This window comes from Pituophis catenifer, unplaced genomic scaffold, assembly GCF_029215685.1.
Source record: "Pituophis catenifer annectens isolate HBS135680 unplaced genomic scaffold, rPitCat1.0.hap2 SCAF_16, whole genome shotgun sequence".
NCBI classification, from domain to species: Eukaryota; Metazoa; Chordata; class Lepidosauria; order Squamata; family Colubridae; genus Pituophis; species Pituophis catenifer.
The window spans coordinates 729860-753462 of NW_027256896.1; the positions used below are offsets into that span (position 1 = coordinate 729860).

Below are 23603 nucleotides of genomic sequence, written 5' to 3' on the forward strand. Positions count from 1 at the left end.
CCTGGGTCCAAAGGCAGATTTGGAAGCAGATTTGCTCATCCACATGTTGCGTAGGCACGTACCTCACCCTACGTTCCCACAGCACATTCACAAATTCACCAACCACATTTCAGCCTAGAATGTCATGCAACTAACTCAGCACACATTATTAGATTATGGTTTTATAAATAATGCAAACCTCCCCACCCCAAATCAGTTGAGTAAACCATATAGTGCAAACCCAATACTTTCTTCTAGATGTTTAATTTTTGAGTGCTGCAGACTGTCTCACCATATTTAGACCAAGCAGCCAGAGAGACTGGATGCAAATGGATTGGCTGATACGGTATCATTCTCAGCTAAAGTTCCTCCCCCCCCCCCCCTCACCCTGGTTCCTAGTGGACCACAACAAGGCACTAGAGACACAGTGCACTTCTCTAATTCCATCAGAGAATTAGCTGGCTCTAGGAATGAGACTGGACATTTGTGAAAGACTACAGAAGAATAGATGAACATTTCTTTTGTATCTTTTAAATGGTTAGTAACTTTTCCACCTCAAGTCAAGAGGCAGTTAGAAAGAGGATCAAAGGCATGAAGGGCATCTTAATGTTCTTTCTGATAAGTGAAGGTAAAATATACAAATCTGGTTTCCAAGATTGTGTTACCCACCAATTTCTTTGCAAGAAATCTAACCCAGAGATACTCTGTGAATCTTGCTTTCTTGTTTGTATGTGGCCTTTGGGGCCTGACCTTGACTAGTAAAGAATGCCAGCCTGACAGCAACTTTCTTCTTCTCTTTGACTTTCCCTGATGGTTGGTTCGTTTCCTTCTTCCTTTGCTCTGGTGCAGTTGCCATATTTCATGAATGAGCTCACCCTAACTGATCTGGAGATGGGGACCTCCATCCCACACATTCTTGGCACTTCTAGCCCCACTGTGGATAACCGAGGTACGTTTTGGTGACCAGCCAGCCTGTGATTCCCATTTCTGTCTTCTTGTGGCCCATGTGCACCTGGAATGTTTGGAAACGGAGCAGCCTGGACTGGCAGCTTTCCTCCAGACACCTCTGGAAAGGAGCTTTGTTTTTTCAAGTTATCTGTTCCATATTTGCATACTTGGAAATAGTGGGACATGGTGTGGACGGGAAAGATTGATAATTGAAAGAAGAAATCCGATTGACAAAACAAGGAATTATTCAGACTCTAGAAAGGACCAGCCTGGATATGCTATATTCCTTCAGCAAAAGCAGCCACTTCAGGATTTGGAATAACTGGTCCTGTGGGAGGATGGTTTCTTGCCTCTATGCACACAGACATCAAAGCCAGAATGATACCATCCATATATCATCATGTCAGTCTGCATAATTTCTCCAAGAATATCATGATGTCACATGCTCCCTGTGAATGCCTCTGTCCATATGTTAAGGTGTATACCAAAACAAAATAAAAATACTTGAGTTAAACATGAAACATGTTTAACAGGGCAATGTTTCACATAGCCTACCATTAGGTGGGTTTACACATTATTATTAGCCATGGTTTATTTAGCCATAATTTAAGGAATAAAACTATAGTATACCGAGTCATACAAATAACAATGGCAGAGTTAAAGTAGAGCAAGCATAGGGCCTAAATTGGTATGTGAAGTCAGCCATCTGCTTTGGAGGACAGGAGATGTACCAGCCTTAGGTGACCTTACATGTTCAACCAGAGAAGGGAGGACAGAACTACAGTAGGGATTTTCTTAGTTCAGAGTAGAGCCATAATCCCTGATCTATTCTTCAAGTAGTTCATCAACCAGGAATGATCGTCCTCTTTCCACCAGCCATTTTTCTAGAGCAGTGTTTCTTAAAGTGTGGTCCTAGATCCCCTGGGATCCCCTAAGACCTTCTAAAATCAAAACTATTTGTCAGCCTATGTTGAAAAATAATACACTATTAAAATATCATCAAACAATTTTGAAAAGTGGTAGCAGCAAAGAATGTGCCAATTTTAATTTTTAATATAGTAAATATTGATAAATATAAACCATACAAACAGAAGGTCTTTTGGGGGTTCTCCATATTTTTCAAATGTGGGAAAGGGTCCTGAGAAAGAAAAGGTTTAAGAAACACTGTTCTACAACAAACCATATGCATTTTGTATATAATCCAGCCCAGCTGGCACCAGATCAAATCCCAGAAGCCAAACCATAACCTGTAATTCTCCTTTGGCCTTCTTTTCGGCTCTGCAGGCCTTTGGGTGGATATGGAAGTGACCTATCAAGGAACTCTGAAGATGACCCTGGAGACCAAGATGAACTTGTATAAATTAGGCAAAGAAGACCTGGAGGAGGAAAACGGGAAAGCAGATAAGGACAGAAAAGGGTGAGACTTCTTGGGCCCTTTTTTTAGCTGCCAGCTGAGCTCCTAGGACAGATGCCATCCTCCTTTAAGAAACTCCCTAGAAAGCTCCCAGAAAGAGCTTTACTGTCACCTGCCCTGAGATCTTTATGGTACTATCTGTCTTCGCATTCTTTCCTGGAACAACCAGCTATAAGAGAAAGTTTGTTTTGTTATTCTTTTTATTTTTAATTATAATTTTTATTGAAGAATTTTTAACAAAATAAAAACAATAGAAATATTAGAAGAGAATAAACAAAAAAAGGAATAATAGCAAATAATAAGAAAAAATAGAAAAAGAAAAAACAGAAGAAAAAATATTAGATTACATTAGAGCAATTTATAAAAAGGCAGGTTTGATCTTTTTGACAGTGGTTATAAATGCATTTATATGTTACCTTCTCTATCTGAAGTTACATCATAATTTCCTTCTTTCCATAAGCTCCCCTTTCTAATCTTCAAATCTGTGAATCAAGTTCCCTTTTCTCTTTTTTCAGCAAAAAGTCCATAAGGCATAAAGTAATTGTTGATCTTTTGCCTATTAAAGAAGTTATTTTTTCTATCTCTACTATTTCTGTTACTTTCACCAAACTCCGTCATGGATATTTTGGAATGTTTCCATTTTTGTACTTATCGTCTCGCACAAGAAATCATATGTAAAAATATTCCTCCATGACTCTTTTCTAATTGATTGCCCATTAATTCCAGCAAGAACAGTTCTGATTTCAGTTGAGTGTTGATCTTTAAAATTCTTTGAATCATCACATGTATTTGAACCCAGAAATTTCTGGATTTTTTATAAGTACACTAAGCATGTAAAATGACCATTCACGTTGTCCACATTTCCAGCACAAATTGAAGTATCTTTATACATTCTAAACAATTTTTCTGGGGTCATATACCAACAGTACATCATTTTACAAAAATTCTCTTTTAAGTTATAATATGTAATTTTCAAACTTTGTAATCACATATTTTCCCTTTGTTCCATCAGTATACCAGGTCCAAAGTACTTAGCCCATTTTACCATATAGTCTTCTACTTCTTCCATTTCAAATTTCAAAAGTGTTTATGTTTTAGTAATTACATGTTCATCATTTAGTTCAATTTCAACTTCTGTCTTCTGCTGCTCAGGTAGCCCTCGACACAACTGAGCCCAAAATTTCTGTTGCTAAGAAAGACAGTTATTGAGTTTTGCCCCATTTTGCCACCTTTCTTGCTGCCATTGTTAAATGAATCACTGCGGTTGTTAAGTTAGTAGCACGGTTGTTAAGTGAAGCTACTTCCCCATTGACTTTGCTTGTCAGAAGGTCACAAAAGGGGATCATGTTACCCAAGGACACTATAACCATCATAAATATTAGTCAGTTGCCAAGCATCTGAATTTTGATCACATGACCACACAGATACTGCAATGGTCATAAGTGTGGAAAATGGTCATAAGTCACTTTTTTCAGTGCCAATGTAACTTTGAACAGTCACTAAATGAGCTGTTGTAAGTCAAGGACTACCTGTTCAATGATTCTTAAAATCTATATTCACCTTAACGTATTGAGCCTAGAATTTCTGTCACTTAAGTGATGTGAGATATCATGTGATCACATTGCTTAGCAACAGCTTCCCGTTGACATTGTTAACCGATAATTGCAGGTCTCCACCCCAATCCAAGCCATTCTGAGCTTGGTCCATCCCAGCTCCGAATCTTGAGTCTCGATAAGGAAAGGGGCTGTCTGCTCTTCAATCCCCCCACTCTGCCTATCTCCTCCCCCCTTTGGCTGCCCTACTGGGTGGATCTGGGGCTGCTTGCCACTCTCAGGCTTCTTGGCACAGTGGAGTCCCTGAGCCGCATGCAATTTGGTGCAAAGCCAGCACTCCACTTGCCACAGGAAGCCTCAGTACAAAGCTACCACGCAGCACTGCAGCACACATGTGCCCAGCAGTATGGCATGAAGCTGCCACCCGGCTACATGTATAAAAAAGCTGTCACAGTGCAAAACCCCAGCTGCCCTGTGCTCCACTGGCTCTGCCACTCCAAGGCCCTTCGCCATCTTCCTTCTGCTGCTGACAAGGCGCCTGGCCTTGCCCTTCGTGAACCTTCATCCCGAGGCTGCTCAGGTGTTCACCAAATAATTCCTGTCGTTCTCCAAACAGCCTTCCGAAGCATCCCAAGAACAGGGCAAGTGGCCTCGGAAGAAGGCCTGGCACCGCCACCAGTTGCCTCGCGCAGGGCCAGGCCAGCCGCATCTTGTCAACACTGGGAGGAAAGTGGTGCATGGCGGGGCCTGTGGCATGCAGCTTTTTTTCATTCTCTTCAAATACGCCTTACCAGCTTTTAACACATTTAACAAAGTCAAGTATCTGCTTTCTCAAGCAATTCTTGTAATTTTTCTGGAGTAATTTCCTTTTCTGGCAATTGCTCTAATGAATCTCTTCTTCCTTTGTTTCTGGAATCGCCATTTTTTTACTTATAATCTAAAAGTAAAAGTAAATCAGTTATAAAGCTGATGATAAAAGTCAGAATTCTTTTTCCTCACATTTTTTCTCTTTATATCCTTAGTCCATTCTGTCTTTTTCTAGTTTTGATGAGACCATCTTCTATTATATTTATCTCATTGTTTTGAAAAATTCCACCATTATTTTTTCACTCTAAAGGTCAGACAATCAACATTCCCATAAAGATCTAGTGTGTTTATTTAATTCACCTAATACTAAAAGCACATTCACCAAAATCTTTATCTTTCAAATTAATACAATTCCCTTTATCCATTTGAAACTTTCTTCATCAAAATCTTGGTTAAACTTTTCTTTGCTGTTGTTTTATAGTCTTTTAAAAGTATTATTTTCCTCCTTATTTTCTCTGTAATTCAGAAAGAAGGTGAATCATCAAGAAATTTTCTTTGACCCTTCATTTTCCAAGCCCTCTTTTCAACTGTAAATTAATTATATCTCAAAGAGATTAAAAAGGTGAGGATTGCATGTACTGCATTCAGCTGATCTGAACTGGCCTGAGAGCTGAGCTGATGCCAATGAGTAGCTGAGTTGTGAGTGAGGCAACGGCCCTGCAGCTCAGGCTCCCATTTTCAGCTGCGGGGCTTCCTTTGCCCCTTGGTGTGTAAATCATGAAAAGACCTTTGGGTCAGGTTAATTTCGACTCACCAGCTAGTGGAGCAACAGAAAATGCCTGTTGAGGTACATGCATTTGGTATGCTGGCTGTGCCGGTAAAAATACCTGTGGTATTTGCTGTGCTTATTGTGGACCAACAAATGGTCCTGGAGGCACTTGTGCGTGCACTTGTGGCTGAGGCTGTTGCATTGGGATCTGCTGTGCTCCAGCTGCCATTGCTTGAGCTTGGACCTGTTGCATTTGAGCTGCAATATTAACATGGCCTGCTGGAGACGCAGTCATTTGCCTTTGCTGCATTAAGCGTTGTTGTGCTCCATCTAAAAGGACACCAGCACCATCAGGGGGTGCTGAAGATTGGGCCTGTGGAGACACTTGTTGCACTGCAGTCTGAATATCTGTGTGAGTTAAGGACATGTTTGATAAAGTCTTATGCAATACTTGAAAATGTTCTTGCAAACTGCGATGCATTTCAGCTTTATCTTGTAAATTACTTTCACCAGCAGATGGTGCTGCACCTTTAGTTTCGGGCAGCTCAGATAATTTTTCTGCCTTCGTGGCATGTGTAATTTGAGAAGACACCAGATCACGAGGCAAATGTGACGTGAGTACAGCTCTCTATTCTGATTGGCCTGACACAAGACCCTCTTGGAGGTGTGGTTTAGGCTTCGAAGAAGAAGCTAAGATGGCGGTTTCAAGATTTTTAAAAGCACGAGACTCTCTCTTATCTTGCTTGAGCATAGATAAAGCTATTTTTGCCTGGGATAGCTCATGTTCAAAAAATTTTATATGGTCATGATAGGCTTTTATAGTTTGCTCATCCACGGTGAGCTCAGACCTTCGAGGAGAGTAATGGGTTATTTCTCTCTGCGTGGGAGGAAAAATGCTTGACAGTTTGTGAAAACTTTGGCCTTGCACCAAGCGTTTCAAATTCAGAAGGTTCTGGGGAGACTGTTTGAGAGCATGCATATTCAGAAGGAGACGTCACGGACCTCAGTTGTAGCACATTGCCTTCAAAAGCAGCTCCCCCAACAGCACCTCCATCAATTCTGGTTGCTGAAGCAAGCGGTGTTTGAAAAGTTGAAAGCCTCTTTAAAATTCTTTTCGCTTCTTCATTAGAGAGATCAGAGATATCTATATCTTCAGCAGAATGCGTTCTGTATTTCTTTTTCTTTCTCGGCATATTTGCAAAAAATAATCAGTGTTCCTCAGTCGCCGAAATTAATCATCTGTCTAATTAGCCTAGACGCTTATCATCAAAGTAACAAGCAAGGAAAAAGCTATAATTCAATCCAAACCATCCTCTGTTAGGGTGGCAATTAATCCCATTTTGCTTTTGGGTAATTGCACCTTGATTAGAGAATGGATCATAGCTTTTTCTTGAAGTATACTTTAAGAAAATAAACTCGAGATATATTGTAATAAACATATTTTACTATAAAGAAGTAAAAACAGTCTTACTAGCTAATGATTACATCTTGGCAGCATTCCTGCCGTACCTCTTGGCAGGCGAACAAAGAAAGTTAGAAGAAAGTGAAAGAATGTGGACATGCGCGGTGGCTTCTGAGATAAGAGTCAGACAGTCTACCGTAAATCTCAGAATGGGAGCCCAGCTGACAAATACAAAAAAACACAGTGACACAGGAGATGTCCTATGTGAGGGTCATCAAAAAAAAAGCAAAGTTAGTGAAAAGGAGGGCAAGTAGCTCCCTACGACCGGTAAGATCCCACAGAGTTGGTCTCCTCCAGGTCCCGTCAGCTAAACAATGCCGACTGGCGGGCCCGTGCGGGGGGGGGGCCTTCTCTGTGGCTGCCCCAGCTCTCTGGAACCAGTTACCTCCTGAGATCCGGACCATCCCCACCCTATTGGCCTTCCGAAAAGCAGTGAAGACCTGGCTTTTCCAGCAGGCCTGGGGCTGTTGATCTCGCTGTTGCAATCTGGCGAGATCCGGCCATGAATGGTGTGAATGGGTTTTAATTGTTTTTAATGTTTTAATTTTTAATGTTTTTATATATGGGTTTTAAATGCATTCTAAACTGCCTTGAGTCTTCGGAGAAAGGCGGCATACAAGTTGAACAAATAAATAAATAAATAAATAAATAAGTAAGTAAGTAAGTAAGTAAGTAAGTAAGTAAGTAAGTAAGTAAGTAAGTAGAGAGGCTTCTCCTCTCCTGGGCCTTGTTTTTCCTCCTTAAAGCTGTACTCTCCACAAATTACTTGTTTATTTGCAGAAGGGTAGGAAACCCTTGCATTGACGCCCTAGTTCAGGGAAGGAAACCAATTTCAATGAAAGATCCATAATCTGCCTGGATGGCTACCTTTTACATGAGGGATGCACATTAAAAGCTTAGGGGCTTCAATTGTGCAGTTCGTGGTCACTATCTTGACTTATTGACCCAGCCCCTCTGCTGACACTGTATGAAAAATTAGATTAAGTGGCAGCCTCCCCAAAGTTGTTCCATCAGATCATTATTTACCAAGATCTGTCTGGCAATTTGTTCAGTCTAAGAAAGACTCCAGAATGTAATCAAATGGAAGATCAGATTTTGTGGATTGGAGAATTAGGAATGCAAGAGCTGATTTGTGTGACACCCCTTTGTCCAACTGTCTCTGATATGGAAATGTGAAAAAGATAGCTGGTGCCTGGTGGCTCAGCAGACTGATAGCATTGTGATTAACACCAGCTGTCTGTAATTACTGTAAGTTCGAATCTCACCAGGCTCAAGGTTGACTCAGCCTTCCATCCTTTCTAAGTAGGTAAATTGAGGACCCAGTTTGTGGGGGCAATAAGCTGACTTTGTATAAATATACAAAAGTATGAAGGCTATTGCTTAATGCATTGTAAGCCGCCCTGAGTCTCCAGAGAAGGGCGGCATATAAATCAAATTAAAAAAAAAATAGCTAGGAAGGATGATTCAGATACAGCCTTTTCAGATGGGGAATGTCATAGAATACCAGTATTGGAAGGGACCTTGCAGGTTTTCTAGTCCAACCCCTGTTCAAGCAAGATACTCTAGTCTAGTCTATAGCATTGCAGACAAATGGTTGTCCATTCTCTTCTTTAATGCTTCCAGTGATGGGGCACTCACTGACCTCCTGCTGAGCTATTTAAGAAGCTGTTCTATTCTCCAGCCATTTCCTCCCCCTGTTAACAAATCCTTTTTATTCTTATTCTATATGTAGGTCACTGTCCTTAGGATTCACTTCTTAATCTCTGGAAAGGGAATTAAAACCGCAGTGCAGACTGTAAGCCTGACCCCCATGGCACTGAAAAGGACAAATCTTGCAAAGGCTGCCAGCTTCTCACCCTGGTCTCCTTCTCCTTGCAGCATAAAACCCCGTGTAGACCTGTTGGCTGAGAGTGATGTGGAGTCGTCCAGTGCCGGTTCTTCTGAGGAGGAAGACATGCCTGTTGTGGAGCTCTCGGGGATCCCCGGAGAAAGGAAAATCCCTCCTGGCGTTGAAGGGTAACCCCTTGGGTGACCATGGCTCTGTCCCCACTTTCACATTTAGCATTCCTCAGTCATGACCTGGTCCCAGCAGGTAGACGTCGTCTCCAGCTGAGGAGGGGGAGAACTAAAGCCCTCCTTAGCTGTACTGAGGTTAGAATAGCATTTTCCTCCTTGAGCCAGTCCTTTCCCACCAGAGTACCTGGGCGGGGGGGCTTGCTTGACCCCCCATTATCTTAGAGACAAATCAATTGGGCTGCTTTGGGTGTGAGCAGAGGGATGTTTTGGGAGTGTTGGGAGGCATTGAGTAATTAAATGCTCTGCTATAACCACAAGTCATGAAGCCAGTTTGCTAGGACACCAGACTAGACTATGAGTTCTAGTCCCATTTCAGGCATGAAAACATGCTGGGTGACTGTGGGCCAGTCAATCTCTCAACCCAAGTTACCTCACAGGGTTGTTGTGGAGAAAGAAGGAAGAGGAAGGATTATTAGAAATGTTTGCCACCTTACAGCCTAGATTTAACAACCTGTACCTAAAGGCAGAATCAATAAAGACACCGCTCGTGTGTTTAGTACTGTGTCCATTGAGGACCAAGGACCCATTCATCCTCTGGGCAACATTCCATCTTCCTAATATAGAACTTTAGAATAGAATTTAGAATAGAATAGAGCTGGAAGGGACTTTGGAGGCTGCTCAAGCAGGAGAATCTATACTATTTCAGATAAGTGGCTGTTCAGTTTCTTCTTTAAAACTTCCAGTGATGAAGCGCCCACGATTTCTGAAGGCAAACTATTCCATTAGTTAATTGTCCTCACTGTTAAGACGTTTCTCCTTAATTCCAGGTAGCTTCTCTCTTTGGTTAGTTTCCAACCATTGTTTCTTGTCCTGCCTTCAGGTGCTTTGTAGAATAATTTGACCTCCTCTTTGTGGCATCCCCTCAAATACTGGAATACTGCTATCATGTCGCCCCTAATTCTTCTTTTCTTTAGACTAGCCAAGCCCAAATCCTACAGCCGTTTTTCATATGGTTTAGTCTCCAGGCCTTTGATCGTCTTAGTTGCTCTTCTCTGAACTTTTTCCAAGATCTCAACATCTTTTTTGTAATATGGTGACCAAAATTGGTTGCAGTATTTCAGGTGTGGTCTTACTAGGGTTTTATAAACTGGTACTAATATTTCACTAGATCTTGATTCTATGCCAGAATTGTATTAGCTTTTTTGGCCATTGCTGCACACTGCTGGCTCATATTTAAGTGATCATCCACTAGGACTCCAAGTTACTGTTTTTGAGGTCTCACCTAATACCTTTGATTTTTCCTGCCTAAATGTAAAACTTTGCTTTTCTCCACATTGAAATTTATTTTGGTGGCTAGGGCCCATTGTCAAGTATGTCAATATCTTTTTGGATCCTGAGCTTGTCTTCTGGGGTGTTGGCTATTCCTGCCAGTTTAATGTCATCTGCAAATTTGATGAGTTCCCATTCTATTTCCTTATCTAAGTCATATATGAAGATATTGAAGAGTACTGGGCCTAAGACGGAGCCTTATGGTACCCCACTATTTCTCTCCATGTGGAGGTAGTACCATTAAGGACTACTCTTTGAATGTGGTTTGTCATCCAGTTACAAATCCATCTGGTGGTGATGTTGTCTATTCCACAATATCTTCCTATAGATGCTGATATCATCGCCACTTCTGGTGTTATAATCACCAGCCCAGAGAAGATTGGTATTGGTAATATTTGCTCAACTTCTCCACCAGGGTTTGCACAGACCACAACTTAAACTATAGATTGGGATTCCTTCCATTTGGAAAGTAAATATTAATGCAAATAATTAACTCAAAATAATTGCTCTCTGTCTATACTACTACCTGGATACAATCATCATCTGGCCTTTGTTGTATAGTCTTTCCAGATCAGTTGAGATCAAAATTGAAAACACACTTGCTCTTCCATACAGACTCACTTTAATGACAGGGAAGGTATATGAGAAGAATCCTAGCAAGGAAGGAGAAGACATATCCAGGCACCAGGTCTCCTGTAATGAAATGATATTAAATTTTCATAGGTGCACAGGTATCCACTAATTTTTTGTGTCACCTAGAAATCCCAAGAGATGGCTTGTGTGTAACCTGGAGCCTTAGAAGTGGCATTGGTGGCATTTAAAACATTATATTCTTGTCTAGGTGCAAGAAGATGTTCGTATTAAACTGATCTATTTATTCATTTGTTTATTGAATTTATATTGCCACCTATTCGCCCATGGTGACTCAAGGTGGATTACAGAATAAAAGACCACATTTAAAACAATAAAACCTAACAAAAAGAATCAAATAAATTAATCTAGTACAATATAACAAAATCACCTCCCACCCCCTGCCCCGGCAACAACAGATCACATGAGCCATTTAATGAACTCCATCCCGCTCTGGGTTCCCCAGGCCTGCTGGCAGAACCAGGTCTTCAGTACCTTCCAGAAGAGTATTAGAGTGGGGGCCATTCTAATCTCTGTGAGGGGGATTAGATGTTCCAGAGAGAGGGAGCCACCATGAAGAAGGCCCTTCTCCTGGGTCCCACCAGGTGTATCTCCCTCTGGGATAGGACCCACAACTTTCCCTGCCTCTCTGCTCTGATGAGTCAGGTAGATGTGACTGACAGTCCCTCAGATAACCTGGTCCCAAGCCATGAAGGGCTTTAAAGGTGACAACCAGCAACTTGAATTGCACCCAGGAGCAAATCAGCAACCAGTGCATGCTCTCACAGGAGAGGTGATACGAAACAGCGTACAGGGGGAGAGGTTCAAAAACTTTCCACATGGTGCTTAAAAAACAACCTGCACCTGAAGATCAGCAAGGCCAAGGAGATGGTGTTGGATTTCCAGAGAAAGAGAGAGGAACCTGCCCCACTATACACTGAGGGGGGCTGTGTAGAGAGAGTTTCCTCCTTTAAATTCCTGGGTGTCCATCTCAGCAAAGACCTCACCTGGAAAAAGAACACGATCCAGGTGGTCAGGAAGGCCCAACAGAGACTCCATTTCCTTAGGGTCTTGTGTAAAAACAGGGTGGAACAACAACTGATGACCTCCTTTTACCGGTCCACAATAGAAAGCGTTGTGGTATGGCATGCTGGTCTGACAGCCATGGATAGAAAAACATTACAGAGGATGGTGAGTACAGCACAAAACATCATAGGCTGTCCCCTTATACTACTAGATGAGATCACTAGGGCTCGTTGCCTTAGAAGAATGAGGAAAATCCTCAGGGATGGCTCTCACCCTGGTCACCACTTCTTTACCCTCCTACCATCGGGAAGGAGATATAGAAGTATAGCCAACCGCACAAACAGGCTGATGAACAATTTTTATCTGTGGGCTGTCAGACTCCTGAATGAGAAATAACATCATAACTATGTAGCATGATTGACTGCAGGGCCGACGCAATGTCTAACATGTTCACACTGGTGCAATAGGACTGTTTTGTTAATATGATTTATTGGGTTAGGGATTTTCTGTCTTCACTGTGAGTTGTATTGTGCTGGGGGGGGGTGCACTGAGGGAGCTCAACCAATCTCATTGTACATACAGTATGTTGTGCACTGACAATAAAGATTTGAATTGAATTGAATACATGTGCACACCGGGGTCTGCACAAAACCATGCGGGCCACTGCATTTTGCACCAAAAGAGCTTTGGTGGCGCAGTAGACTAAGTGCTATTAAAGTAGCACTTAGTTGCCAGCTGCCTGCAATTACTGCAAGTTCAAATCTCACCAGGCTCAAGGTTGACTCAGCCTTCCATCCTTTCGAGGTAGGTAAAATGAGGACCCGGATTGTGAGGGCAATAAGCTGACTTTGTATAAAAAAGAACACCTCTTAGGAGGGGGCGAAAGCCCGACTAAGCAGGTATATACAAAAGTATGAAGGCTATTGTTTAACGCATTGTAAGCCACCCTGAGTCTCCAGAGAAGGGCGGCATTTAAATCAAACTAATAAATAAATAAATAAATAAACTGGAGCTTCTGGATGCTCTTCAAGGACAGCCCCACGTAGAGTGTCTTGCAATGCTCAAGACGGGAAGTGATTAGGACATGAGTGACTGTGAGTAGGTACTATTGGTCCAGGAAAGGGCATAACTGGCGTACAACCTCCTGACCACAACCACCACCTGCTCTTTGAGCAGGAGTCATGAGTCCGGGAAAACCCCTAGATTACGCACAGGGTCTGTTTGGGGTAGTGCCACCCCATCCAAGACCAAAGGTGGCACTATCCTTGGAATAGCAACTTCGTCCTCATTTCTGATCTAGGCCCTCAGATAGAACAGAATGAAACAGATTGTCATTATCTGAAACAGAACAAGATGGAATAGCAGTAGCAATAGCACTTAGACTTATATACCGCTTCATAGTGCTTTACAGCACTCTCTAAGTGTTTTACATAGTGTCAACATATTGCCCCCAGCAATTTGGGTCCTCGTTTTATTAACCTCAGAAGGATGGAAGGCTGAATCAACCTTGAACAGGTCAGGATCGAATTCCTGGTCCCTGGGCAAAATCAGCATGCAATACAGAATAGAATAACAGAGTTGGAAGGGACCTTAGAGGTCTTCTAGTCCAAATCCCTGCTCAGGCAGGAAACCCTGTACCATTTCAGACAAATGTCAAGGTTCCGACTGATCAACCAATGGTTGTCCAATCTCTTCTTAAAAACTTCCAGTGCTGGAGCATTCACAACTTCTGGAGGCAATTTGTTCTACTGGTTGATTGTTCTCCATGTCAGGAAATTTCTCCTTAGTTCTAAGTAGTTCTCTCCTTGATTAGTTTTCATCCATTGCTTCTTTCTTGCCTTCATGTGCTTTGGAGAATAGCTTGAGTCCCCTGAATAGCGTGACAACCCCTGAAATATTGGAGCACTGCTATCATGTCATTCCTAGTCCTTCTTTTCATTAAACTAGACATACCCAATTCCAGCAACCATTCTTTATATGTTTTAGCCTCCAGTCCCGATCATCTTTGTTGGAAAGGATGAATGCTGCATCCTAACCACTGCGCCCCCATGGAATCAGTTTGGGCTGCTTCAGAGTAGAAGGACATGTGGACTTGCTGGGATGTGGGTTGTTTTCCTGCTTTGGTGGAGTTGTTTGATTGCAGGATTCAAGTATTTCTTCTTATTTGCAATTTGGTAAGGCATCAAAAATAGTTAATTAATCCTGTTTCTGGAACTTCATCTGTGCCAATATTTTTTTGCATAGTTTCAATATGATTATTTGAGCAGTGTCTTAGTCAAGGACACTAAAGATGCTGAGTTGCTGTGTTCTTATCATTTGGCACACTGTCCAAGGCATGAGGCAGGGAAGTCTCTGCTTGAGATGTTAAGCCACAGAGTTCAGTCCTTTTTCCATCTCGGAAAACATGCAGTGAATACATTTGAAAAACAGAAAGAAGATATTTCACTTTGAGGAGCATGCAAGGTATGATGGAATGATTAAAAGACAGGATGGTTAAAAGACAGGATCCAATCTGGGTCAGTCTCCGGGACCAGAGGTTTTGTCTTCCGAGCTTTCAGACTCATGCTGGAGCTAGAGAGACACTCGCTGAAGATGGGCTCCAGTACAAGTCTGAAAGCTCAGAAGACAAAACCTCTGGTCCTGGAGACTGACCCAGATTGGATCCTGCAATATTATTTGCTTTCATTCGTGGTTAAAAGACAATCAAATTTGTTTAGGTCCTATCATGCTAGGAAACCGTACAACTGCACTTAGTACAATCATAGGAGAGTGACACTGAAGAAGTGAATTAAAGTAAGTAATAGAATGATAGCTCTCCTTGTAGACCAGTGTCCAATGTTAGTTGTCTTGTGTGTAATCCTTAAAGCAGCTTGATCTGTTTGGAATGTACAGTTGTATTGTTTGGGTGTATCTCTTTGATGGATAGTGAAGCTTGGGAGATACCAAAGAGGAAGGTCAGGCTGGTGAGACTAGAGACACTCAGGCAATATCCCCAAATTCATGCTACAGTACCCCACTGGTGGAGGCAGTCAACCCAGATTGTTGTGGATTTAATAAGACAAACACAACCTTTGGGTTAATCAGAGACAAATTTATATATTGCGCAATAGGTTCAAGGCTCTGTACATGAAGCGTTGAACAAAGACAGAAATTAGGTACAATGGTTTTATACCCTTCTAGACAAAGGATTCTGTTAACTCAGCAATTCATATGGTCATATACATTTATCATTTTTAATTGATATTTCCTAATTACAGAGTTTCTTTGCAAAACAGTTATAATTCTTTTTGTAGATTACCGAAGCATAGATTCAAATCATCTTCTGACGATAGACAACTTTTAACTCATGTGGATCCCCTTGACCTAACCAACCTTTAAGCTGTATGTCATTAGAATGTTCCTTTCTTCTGACAACTTAGAGGCCTCCTAGAGGAACCAAAAGGATTTTGGCTGAGTTTGTATTTTTTCCAACCGGATGCATTGCTTTTTAGAATAGAGTGAATAGAAAGTTATCCAGTGGTCATCTATCAGAGCCCGCTTCATTTACATTATTCCCCCCTCTGAAAGTTTTTCAATGCAGAAACTTTCACTATTCTCATATAAGTTTAACTTCTGAGTATACAAGGTTCCAATAAACCAATCTATAATATATAGGGTCTAACAAAAGATAATTAATAAAAGTAAAGGATAGGTAGTTCTTGATTATTTTTTTACTCTCTTGATTCTTGGGGAGATTCTCTACCTCTTTCTACAGGTTCCATTTCCTCATATGGGTCTGCCTCAGAATCTTTATGTTCTTCCACAGGATAGGGACCAAGTTGATTAAGAAAATGTTCTATCAAAGCTAGTTCCTTTTCAACTTGAATCTCCTTTACTGCTCTTATTGATAGATGTTTCAGCATAGGGATTGCACAAGGAATAAAAGCTAGGCCTGCCACAGCTATATTAATCCACCCGGATCCAGTCAACCAAGAAAACCACATGTCAGTTGTTTATAACCTCTGACCTATCCTGGAAGCCCTATCCTGCAATTCCTTGGCAATTTCTCTGACCACACCTGATTCGTTACATGTTCCTGTCCAGTTTGTTGGTAAACACAAATATGCATCCTTTCCACATAAGAAGATTTATGGAGAAGGCATGCACTCAGTAGTTCCTTGCATTAATCCAGACCTCTAAGTCCCTGCCACAAACATTCCTGCCAGTGGTTGCAATGGGACTTCCAGTGAGGGGTCCTTCTGTTTATCTCTGAGAATTGGTCCTTCAAAAACATATCGAGAGATAGTATTTCCAGGTGGAAAAAGGATAGACAAACCTGATTTGGACTTTAAGTTGAACCGGAGCAGAAATTCTGGAGGTTGAAATGGTCTTGGACAGATTCCATCCACCCTACTTTCCCTTCTTAAAGTTTATTTCTGGTAGCCTTTGTTCTAACCCAGAGTTGTGGTTTGACAGGACAAACAAGATCTTGACTTTATTCCAAAATCCGTGATATATAGTCTCCTCTATGCAATTGTTGTAGAGGCCCTTTTTCCTTATCTATTCCCCCCTCAGCTGGGAATGTCAATAGTGCAACCTTAGGTGGTGGAGTCGACTTAGGTCTAAAGTAAGAACCCTGTGCATAGACAATGCGTTTTTGGCGGGAGCGAACTTGACCTAAAGTGTCTCTACTTGGGGAATCAATGTTCATCTTATGTTCACCTGAGAGTGCTAGTGCGAATAATGTCCAAAGCCATAAACAAATCATAATCAACTATGGTGTGAAGCTCACCATGTCAGGGAGAGGGTTAGTGGTGTGTGTGGTTTGGGAAACAGGAGTAGCAAGAAAAATCCTAGGTCTACCACAAAACCGTTCCTTATATATGTAAAACAAAATTACTAGCAAGATTAGAAAAACAAGTACCCACAAAACGCACTCAAAAAATTCTAATAACATTAGCATGTGTAAGAAAGTGTTATATTAAAGCTAATAATATGTATATGTACAATGTGAAGGCAGTTGTCCTCTTTACAAATCTTCCGCCGTGCGTTGAGAATCAGCTTCCGGAGTGATTCAGCAAGGCTGATGATCACCACCGTGCATAGAGAGCCCGTTGCCAGTAGGACTCAGCAGGGTGTATTCTTCTTAAACTTCCGCGCCAATGGCCTGTCAGTTTTTTGTTACCTGGTATCAGTCTCATCCAGTGGATCCAGGATCGTCCTTCTAAGAGCTTAAAAACACAATTACAAAACCAATACATCTGGGCGAGTGCGCAAAGGAATCTGAGCAGTTGTAGTCCTTTTCAGTTGGGAAACAGCATAGGCAACCACTGAATCCTAAGAAAGAAAAAATACAAAAATAGTCCAGATGATGAAGAACGCTATTCCCACTGGTGGCTGCCTACCAGTCCCTTGGGTCTTTTGGATCATCAACTTCAATGGATTTCCTTGATGAGATTGGGCCCGTTCACTTGGGGTCTAACTTCCGTCCAGTTTGGATTAACATCCAATCATCGTGGTGGAATTTGTGGACTGGAAACTTCAAAGGTGGTGTTTGGGCTAATAGTCCTTGTTTCCTAAAAACTTCAAAATATCTGGACAGGTTATACACATATTGTTTCAATACTTTGTCTCTGGTTTCCAGGGAATTAATGCATATGCTTCCTGTAGTGAAAACTACTTCAAACAACAGTTCATATGATGATAATCTGTCTAGGTTGGGTAAAACTCTTGACACTACTGTTGCTGTAGCATTACTGCAGATAAAAGCTGCAACCCACCCTGTGAGGTGGTTCACTATGACTAATAAATATTTTACACTCCCCACTTTTGGTAATTCTGTAAAATCCACATGAATACATTGAAATGGTCTTAAAGCTGGTGGTACCTCTTACCCATCTGTTGTTTTCTGACAGCATGTTCATTCACCTTTTTACAAACCAAACATTTGTTTATAAGTGATGTTACTAAAGGATATATCCCAATACAACCATAGCTTAGTTTAAAAGTTCATCCACAATAGCTTGAAGTCCCCAATGACTCCACCCATATTTTGCCAAATGATGTCCAGAGACTAAGGGTTACAATGCATTAAGCAATAGCCATCATAAAGTCAGCTTATTGCCCCCCACAAACTGGGTCCTCAATTCACCTACCTTAGAAAGGATGGAAGGCTGAGTCAACCTTGAGCCTGGTGAGATTTGAATTTACAGTAATTGCAGACAGCTGGTGTTAAATTACAATGCATTTATCCACTGAGCTATCCAGGCTCCCTGTCCATAGAGCTTAATTTAATGAATACAATTCAAAGGTTTGAGCAGACCAATTTCGAGGCAATTTGTCTCCAGGGGGTGTCCCTCCAAATCTGGTCTTATTTTTTGTATGGAAACCAATTATTTCAACACCATAATGTTCTCATCCAAGGTGATCCATTGATCTGGTGTTGGTTAAGAATTGTGCTTGATTCAAATTGTGATCTGTAGGTAAAATCAAATCTGTCTGCTGCATTAAAATTGTTTTATTTTTGTTTAGAATTTTGAATCAGATAACCACCACTGAAGGATAGTTCTGACTTGATGTGGGGTGCTTACAATGAGGGCTCCCCCAAAGGTCAATTTCCTACTTTCTGAGCCAACATCCCTCGTGCAATTCAGTGTGTGTGTGTGTGTGTGTGTGTGTGTGTGTGTGCCTACAAAGAGACCGAATGGCTTTTTCAAATTTGGCAAACCCAATACAGGAGCCCTGGTTAAAGCCTGTTTCAAATTTTCAAGGCTTCCTCTTTCATGTCCCTCCCATTTCAAACTCCAAGGTCCAGATTCAATTAATTTTGCATAGAATTGTCTTAATTCTTGCTTGTTTATAGATGGAGGCGGAGATGCCACCCCTCCTTTCTATCAGGAGTGATTTTTGTTTACTACTCCTGTCGGGGGGGGGGGGAGTCTTTCCCTTTAAAGATTGCTGAAAGGCAGAGCTTTCCCTTCCTGAATTCAAAACTCCTGGAATCAGTTTATTGTTCCTAGTAAGGCAAGCAAGAAACAAACAAACACATCTTTTATTCTTCTTTTGTTGTGGAAAATAAGGTGGCGTCTCAGTTTCTTAATGGCCCACTGGTAAAGGTGGGGGCTGAACTCTGCCTGAGTTTCTGCTTATTTTCTTTAGGGGAATTTTCTTGTGCTTTTAATATTGAGCTTCTCAAATCTTCCAACACTCCCTTCACTGATTAAGTGTATTCAAATGCTTTGTTCACTTAATCTGATCTCTGTCAATGAAAAACACCACTTCCTTTTCTTTGGATCGGGCAATCTTTAACGCTGTCTTCCCTGCCCATATCACCACTTCTCTTCTACTTCTTAGCACTTCCACATTTCATTCTGCCAACTTCCATAACTTTCCAAAAACAAATCACATACCTTCTTCCTTCCATCAATTCTACTTTCTCTAACTCCTTCTTATACAATTCTCCTACCGCTGTCAGCACAAGTCTGTGTAGACCAACTTAAAGGCAACTTTCTGACTTCCCTTAAAGCTTCCTCTCTTCCTTCAACTACCGTATATCCTTTCTATAAACAAATTAGTTCCTCAGCACCAATATCTGATCTCCTTGTAAACTGAAGTGGACAAAAACAAGCATACTCTCGAGACAGAATCTAACATTTTAGACAAAAATGCCACTGAATCTCTCTTACTACATATTGTAATTTCTAACTCATCACTGTAACAATTCCTAAAAAGGCAGCAGCTTATGCTACTAGCAAGCAAACAAACAAACAACAATGCTATATGAAGGAGCACCTAAGCATTCAAAATGCACAGACATAAGGACATTAAAATAAAACAAACAATCTAAATGAGGTACTTTAGATCAATGCTCTGAAATATATTTGGATCAAACTTTAGCCTCAATTCTCTGCCTTTAGTAAAATGCAAGTCAGATTAAAAAAATATTTCAAAATCATTTCTTTTATATAGGTTTAAGTAAGCGTTTTAAACCTCAAAAATTTCCAGAAAAAATAAAATCAAAATTGTATTCAGAGCAGAAAAGTTTTCATATGCAAATTAAAGAGACCAGCAGCAAATAGCATTGGGCCTCCAGAACCTTGTACTCCAACCTGATCCACCATTCATAATAATTTGTTCTCCACAGGGAATAGTGGTTCTACTTGCAACAGGTTAAAAATCTTGTAATTGGGAATTCTCAGGCATTCGTTCTTGGCAGAATTCTTGCAAGGAAGCCATGAAATGGGTGTGAGTATAGCAGGCAGATCCCCAATGAGCTGCCTCAGTTGCCAGATCCTCAATGTGGTTGACTCAAGATTCCAGTTTTTTGCCAAAATGCCACTTTGTGGGTGCCAAAGTTAATGTGCATGTTTCTACATGTCATCCAGCCATACAGTACCAATCTGAGTTGGTACTTGCTTTTGGAAACATTCTGATTTGTCTTTACCACCAGTTTAGTTGTCTTTGGCTTAAATTCAGGGAATATAGTTGCAGCACATTCTTAAACTCAGCAGGGTTTATGCAATTTTATGTCCCTAAACTAGACTGTGACTCAACTCACCTTTGTCATGTCTCACATTTGGCCAATGTCATACAGTGCCTGGAGAGTAGCTCATCATAGAGATTGAGCAAAAGAATATATCTCCATTTGGATTTATCAATTTCTAATCCCTGCCAAAGGTGATCTGCTTCCACTTTTCTCTTAGCTACATCAGTGGTGGTAGCACCAGTCGGAAGATTTTGCGTTTTGTGGACAAGATTGCTAAGTCCAAATATTTCCAGAAGGCCACTGAAAATGAATTCATTAAGAAGAAGATGGAAGAGGTCTCCAATACTCCCCTGCTTTTGACTGTGGAGGTCCAAGATTTGACAGGCACATTGGCTGTGAACATCCCTCCACCTCCAACAGATCGAATCTGGTAGGTGCCCAAAGAGCAGAAGTAGGGGAACAGACCTTCTGGTTGGGTCTAGCAAAGATGAGACTGCATGAGATTTGAGCATTATTCTAGAGAGGCATCATGGATGTGGAAGGAGAAGTGGAGACTTTTTAGTATACTGCCCCATCACCATATCCCTGGCAGTAACCAGGACAGCAGCAGGCAAAAGGAAAGTTCATAAATGGTTTAGATGGTCTTGGTAGCCCTTCTTGTAAATTCTCCTGAGTTCTGGAATTCTAGGGCATGAAAATGGTCTCTACATATGGATTAAGCAAAGGCGAAGCAACAATTCCTGTCAAAGAACAGAACATTCAATTATATTTTTCCACATTTACCTTTAATATTTTTTTACAAAATAGAATTTGATTCCAGAAGTCTCCAGCCTATGTGAAATGATGGGGCCCATCGTTGTGCTCAGTCTGAACCTCAACTTATTTTCGTTTATGAGGATTTCAGAGACTAGTTCAATACGTCAAGAATTACAGATCCTCTGGGTTTATTCAAATGTAACTCATTTTATGTATTTATTTACAGGAAAGGAAAGATGTAGTCATCTTTAATTCAGTGTTTTCTATAAATATAGTACAACTCCTAGAAATTAGGCAGCAAGGTCAGTGTTGAGAGATGTTGGGAGTTGTAGTTCAACCACATCTGGACCATGAGTAAGACAGAAGTGTAATAAAAGGCAGAGTGCTAGTTGTAAACAGATAAGTTTGGCCTTCTTTCTTTTGAACTCCCATTAAGAACTAGAGAACCTTTAATCCTAGTTTGCTGGGATAAGATTCCCAGACACAGTCTCATTTTAGGCGAGCAAAGAAGGGTGAATGTGGTATTCTATGTTCTTCCTGCCTACTGGAAAACATCCAACTTCCAGCAGAAAAAACAGAGGAAGTATAAGAATGCTTCAGAGGGAAAGGAAGTAAAATCACTTTTGCCTCCCTGCCCCAGGTACAGCTTCCGGATCCCTCCGCAGTTGGATATGAAGGTTCGGCCACAGCTAGGAGAACGGGAAGTCACCTTCCCCCATGTTACTGAGTGGATTGAGAAGAAGCTCCAGCATGAATTCCAGGTACTTGGTTGATGTAACCCATGATGAAGGGATCTTAAACTGAACTCAGTTCAGGTCTCTTAGCGATAAACCTGCAGCCGTAAGAGGTGTTGAGAGCCCCCTACTTAAGTGCATTTGATAAGGAATCAAGCTGGAAGCAACTTAATGTGTGGTGGCCAAACCCTGTTCCTCAGGAGGCTTTTAAAGTGCAAGACCCATTTCTCTCTGTTCAATTTGGCAAGAGGTTTAGATGACGTGGAAAGCTCCCTGGCTTGTCTTTACTTCCATCGTTTTTAATTGCTGCAGAAAGGAAAAAGCAAACAAGCGGCGGTTTTGGGTAGCGCAGGATGACTGAATCCCAGTTCTGAATTAAACCATTTTCTTGAGTCCACCCAATTTGTTAAACTGCGCAGTGGGTTGATTTGCAACTTATTAAACCATGCCCAAAACCAAAGAAACAAGTGAAGATAATTCTGACCAAACTTATGTGTTGTGCATATACAGTATCTACATCGTTGATGGAAGTGGCTAAAAAGTTGATAGGTGTGACCCCCCTACTTGTAACTTTACTTGCTTTCCAGTCTGAAGTTTCCTTACCACACACATTTCCATTAGCTACTTAATTAGTATTAGTTAATTATTAATTAACATTGAAAGGCATTAATTAACATTGAAAGTTGCAGTGTTTACTTCTGAATCGAGCTAGGGATGTATTCTACCTGCAAAGTGTGCAACCCTCTTCCTCTTTGCTTAATCTGGATCCTTTTAATTATTGTTTGCAGTAATTGTATTGCTAAAGTGTACTCTCTTGTGCACACTCAAGAATAGAAAGATGGGGATGAAATAATTTAAATGACTAAGCCAAGCAGCTGCCACCGGTCATTCTACCATTGAGAGGCCTGGAACTTGTTGCAATAGCAAGGAGCTGTCCTTATTAACTGTAGTTGTGCATTCTCTGAAACGTTCAGTTCCACCACATAGACCATTGGCTTCCCTTCCACAGCCATACTCATCGTCTCACTGTAAGAGTGTAGGAGGCTACAATGCTTCACCAAGCCTTGCAAACCTCCAGGCAGATTTAATTTTAATTTTTCATTCCTCCTTCCCATCAGAAAATTTTAGTGATGCCAAATATGGATGATATCATCTTACCTCTGATGCATTCTGGTTTGGAATCCCAGCCTCTTACAGAAGGACCACAGGAAGAACTTCTAGCTGAGGATGTCAGAAACATGTGAGGTGCTGTCCTCTGGTGGTTGACCTGCTCAATCTCTTGAGGGAGCTAACCAGATACCTGGTCATAGGGAAACCTGTGCTTGAGAATAAAGGTTCTCCTCCAAGTCTCCCCGCTGGCCTCTCTTCTCTCTGGAACTGTTTTCAGATGAAGGAGATTTGTCTGGATATGGCTTTTTGAAGAAGAAGATATTCCAGGTAGGTTACAAGCACCCTGTGTGGTCAAGAAAAAAAAGGCAGCAGAGATGCCAAGACCCCTGGCTGTTTGGAATTCTCTCCACGTTGCATCTCTGCAAGCAACTTTAGTTTTAAGTATCAGTTAAATGGCAGAACCATCAATAACATTGAACAGGGTCTTTGTGAAGGAGGAAATAAGAGTGAAAGACCCCTTCAGCTAGTGCAAAAGGGATAACGGGGGTGGGGGAGATAGAAGCCAATTAGAGTTGGGGACTCCAAGACTCAAAACTGCTCAGCAAT

The 23603-nt window shown here is 41.3% G+C and overlaps 1 protein-coding gene across 1 annotated transcript in view; it reads left to right on the forward strand.

The window, feature by feature from the left end:
• The window catches only part of LOC139325371 (testis-expressed protein 2-like), a 49626-nt gene extending 26089 nt beyond the window's left edge, over positions 1-23537 (forward strand). The window contains exons 7-12 of the mRNA XM_070955208.1: positions 829-928; positions 2212-2344; positions 8811-8948; positions 20615-20827; positions 21794-21914; positions 23006-23537. Of these exons, the coding sequence (XP_070811309.1) occupies positions 829-928; positions 2212-2344; positions 8811-8948; positions 20615-20827; positions 21794-21914; positions 23006-23131 (831 nt within the window). The 3' untranslated portion in view covers positions 23132-23537. The remainder of the gene's footprint in view (positions 1-828; positions 929-2211; positions 2345-8810; positions 8949-20614; positions 20828-21793; positions 21915-23005) is intronic.
• Positions 23538-23603: the final 66 nt, after the last annotated feature.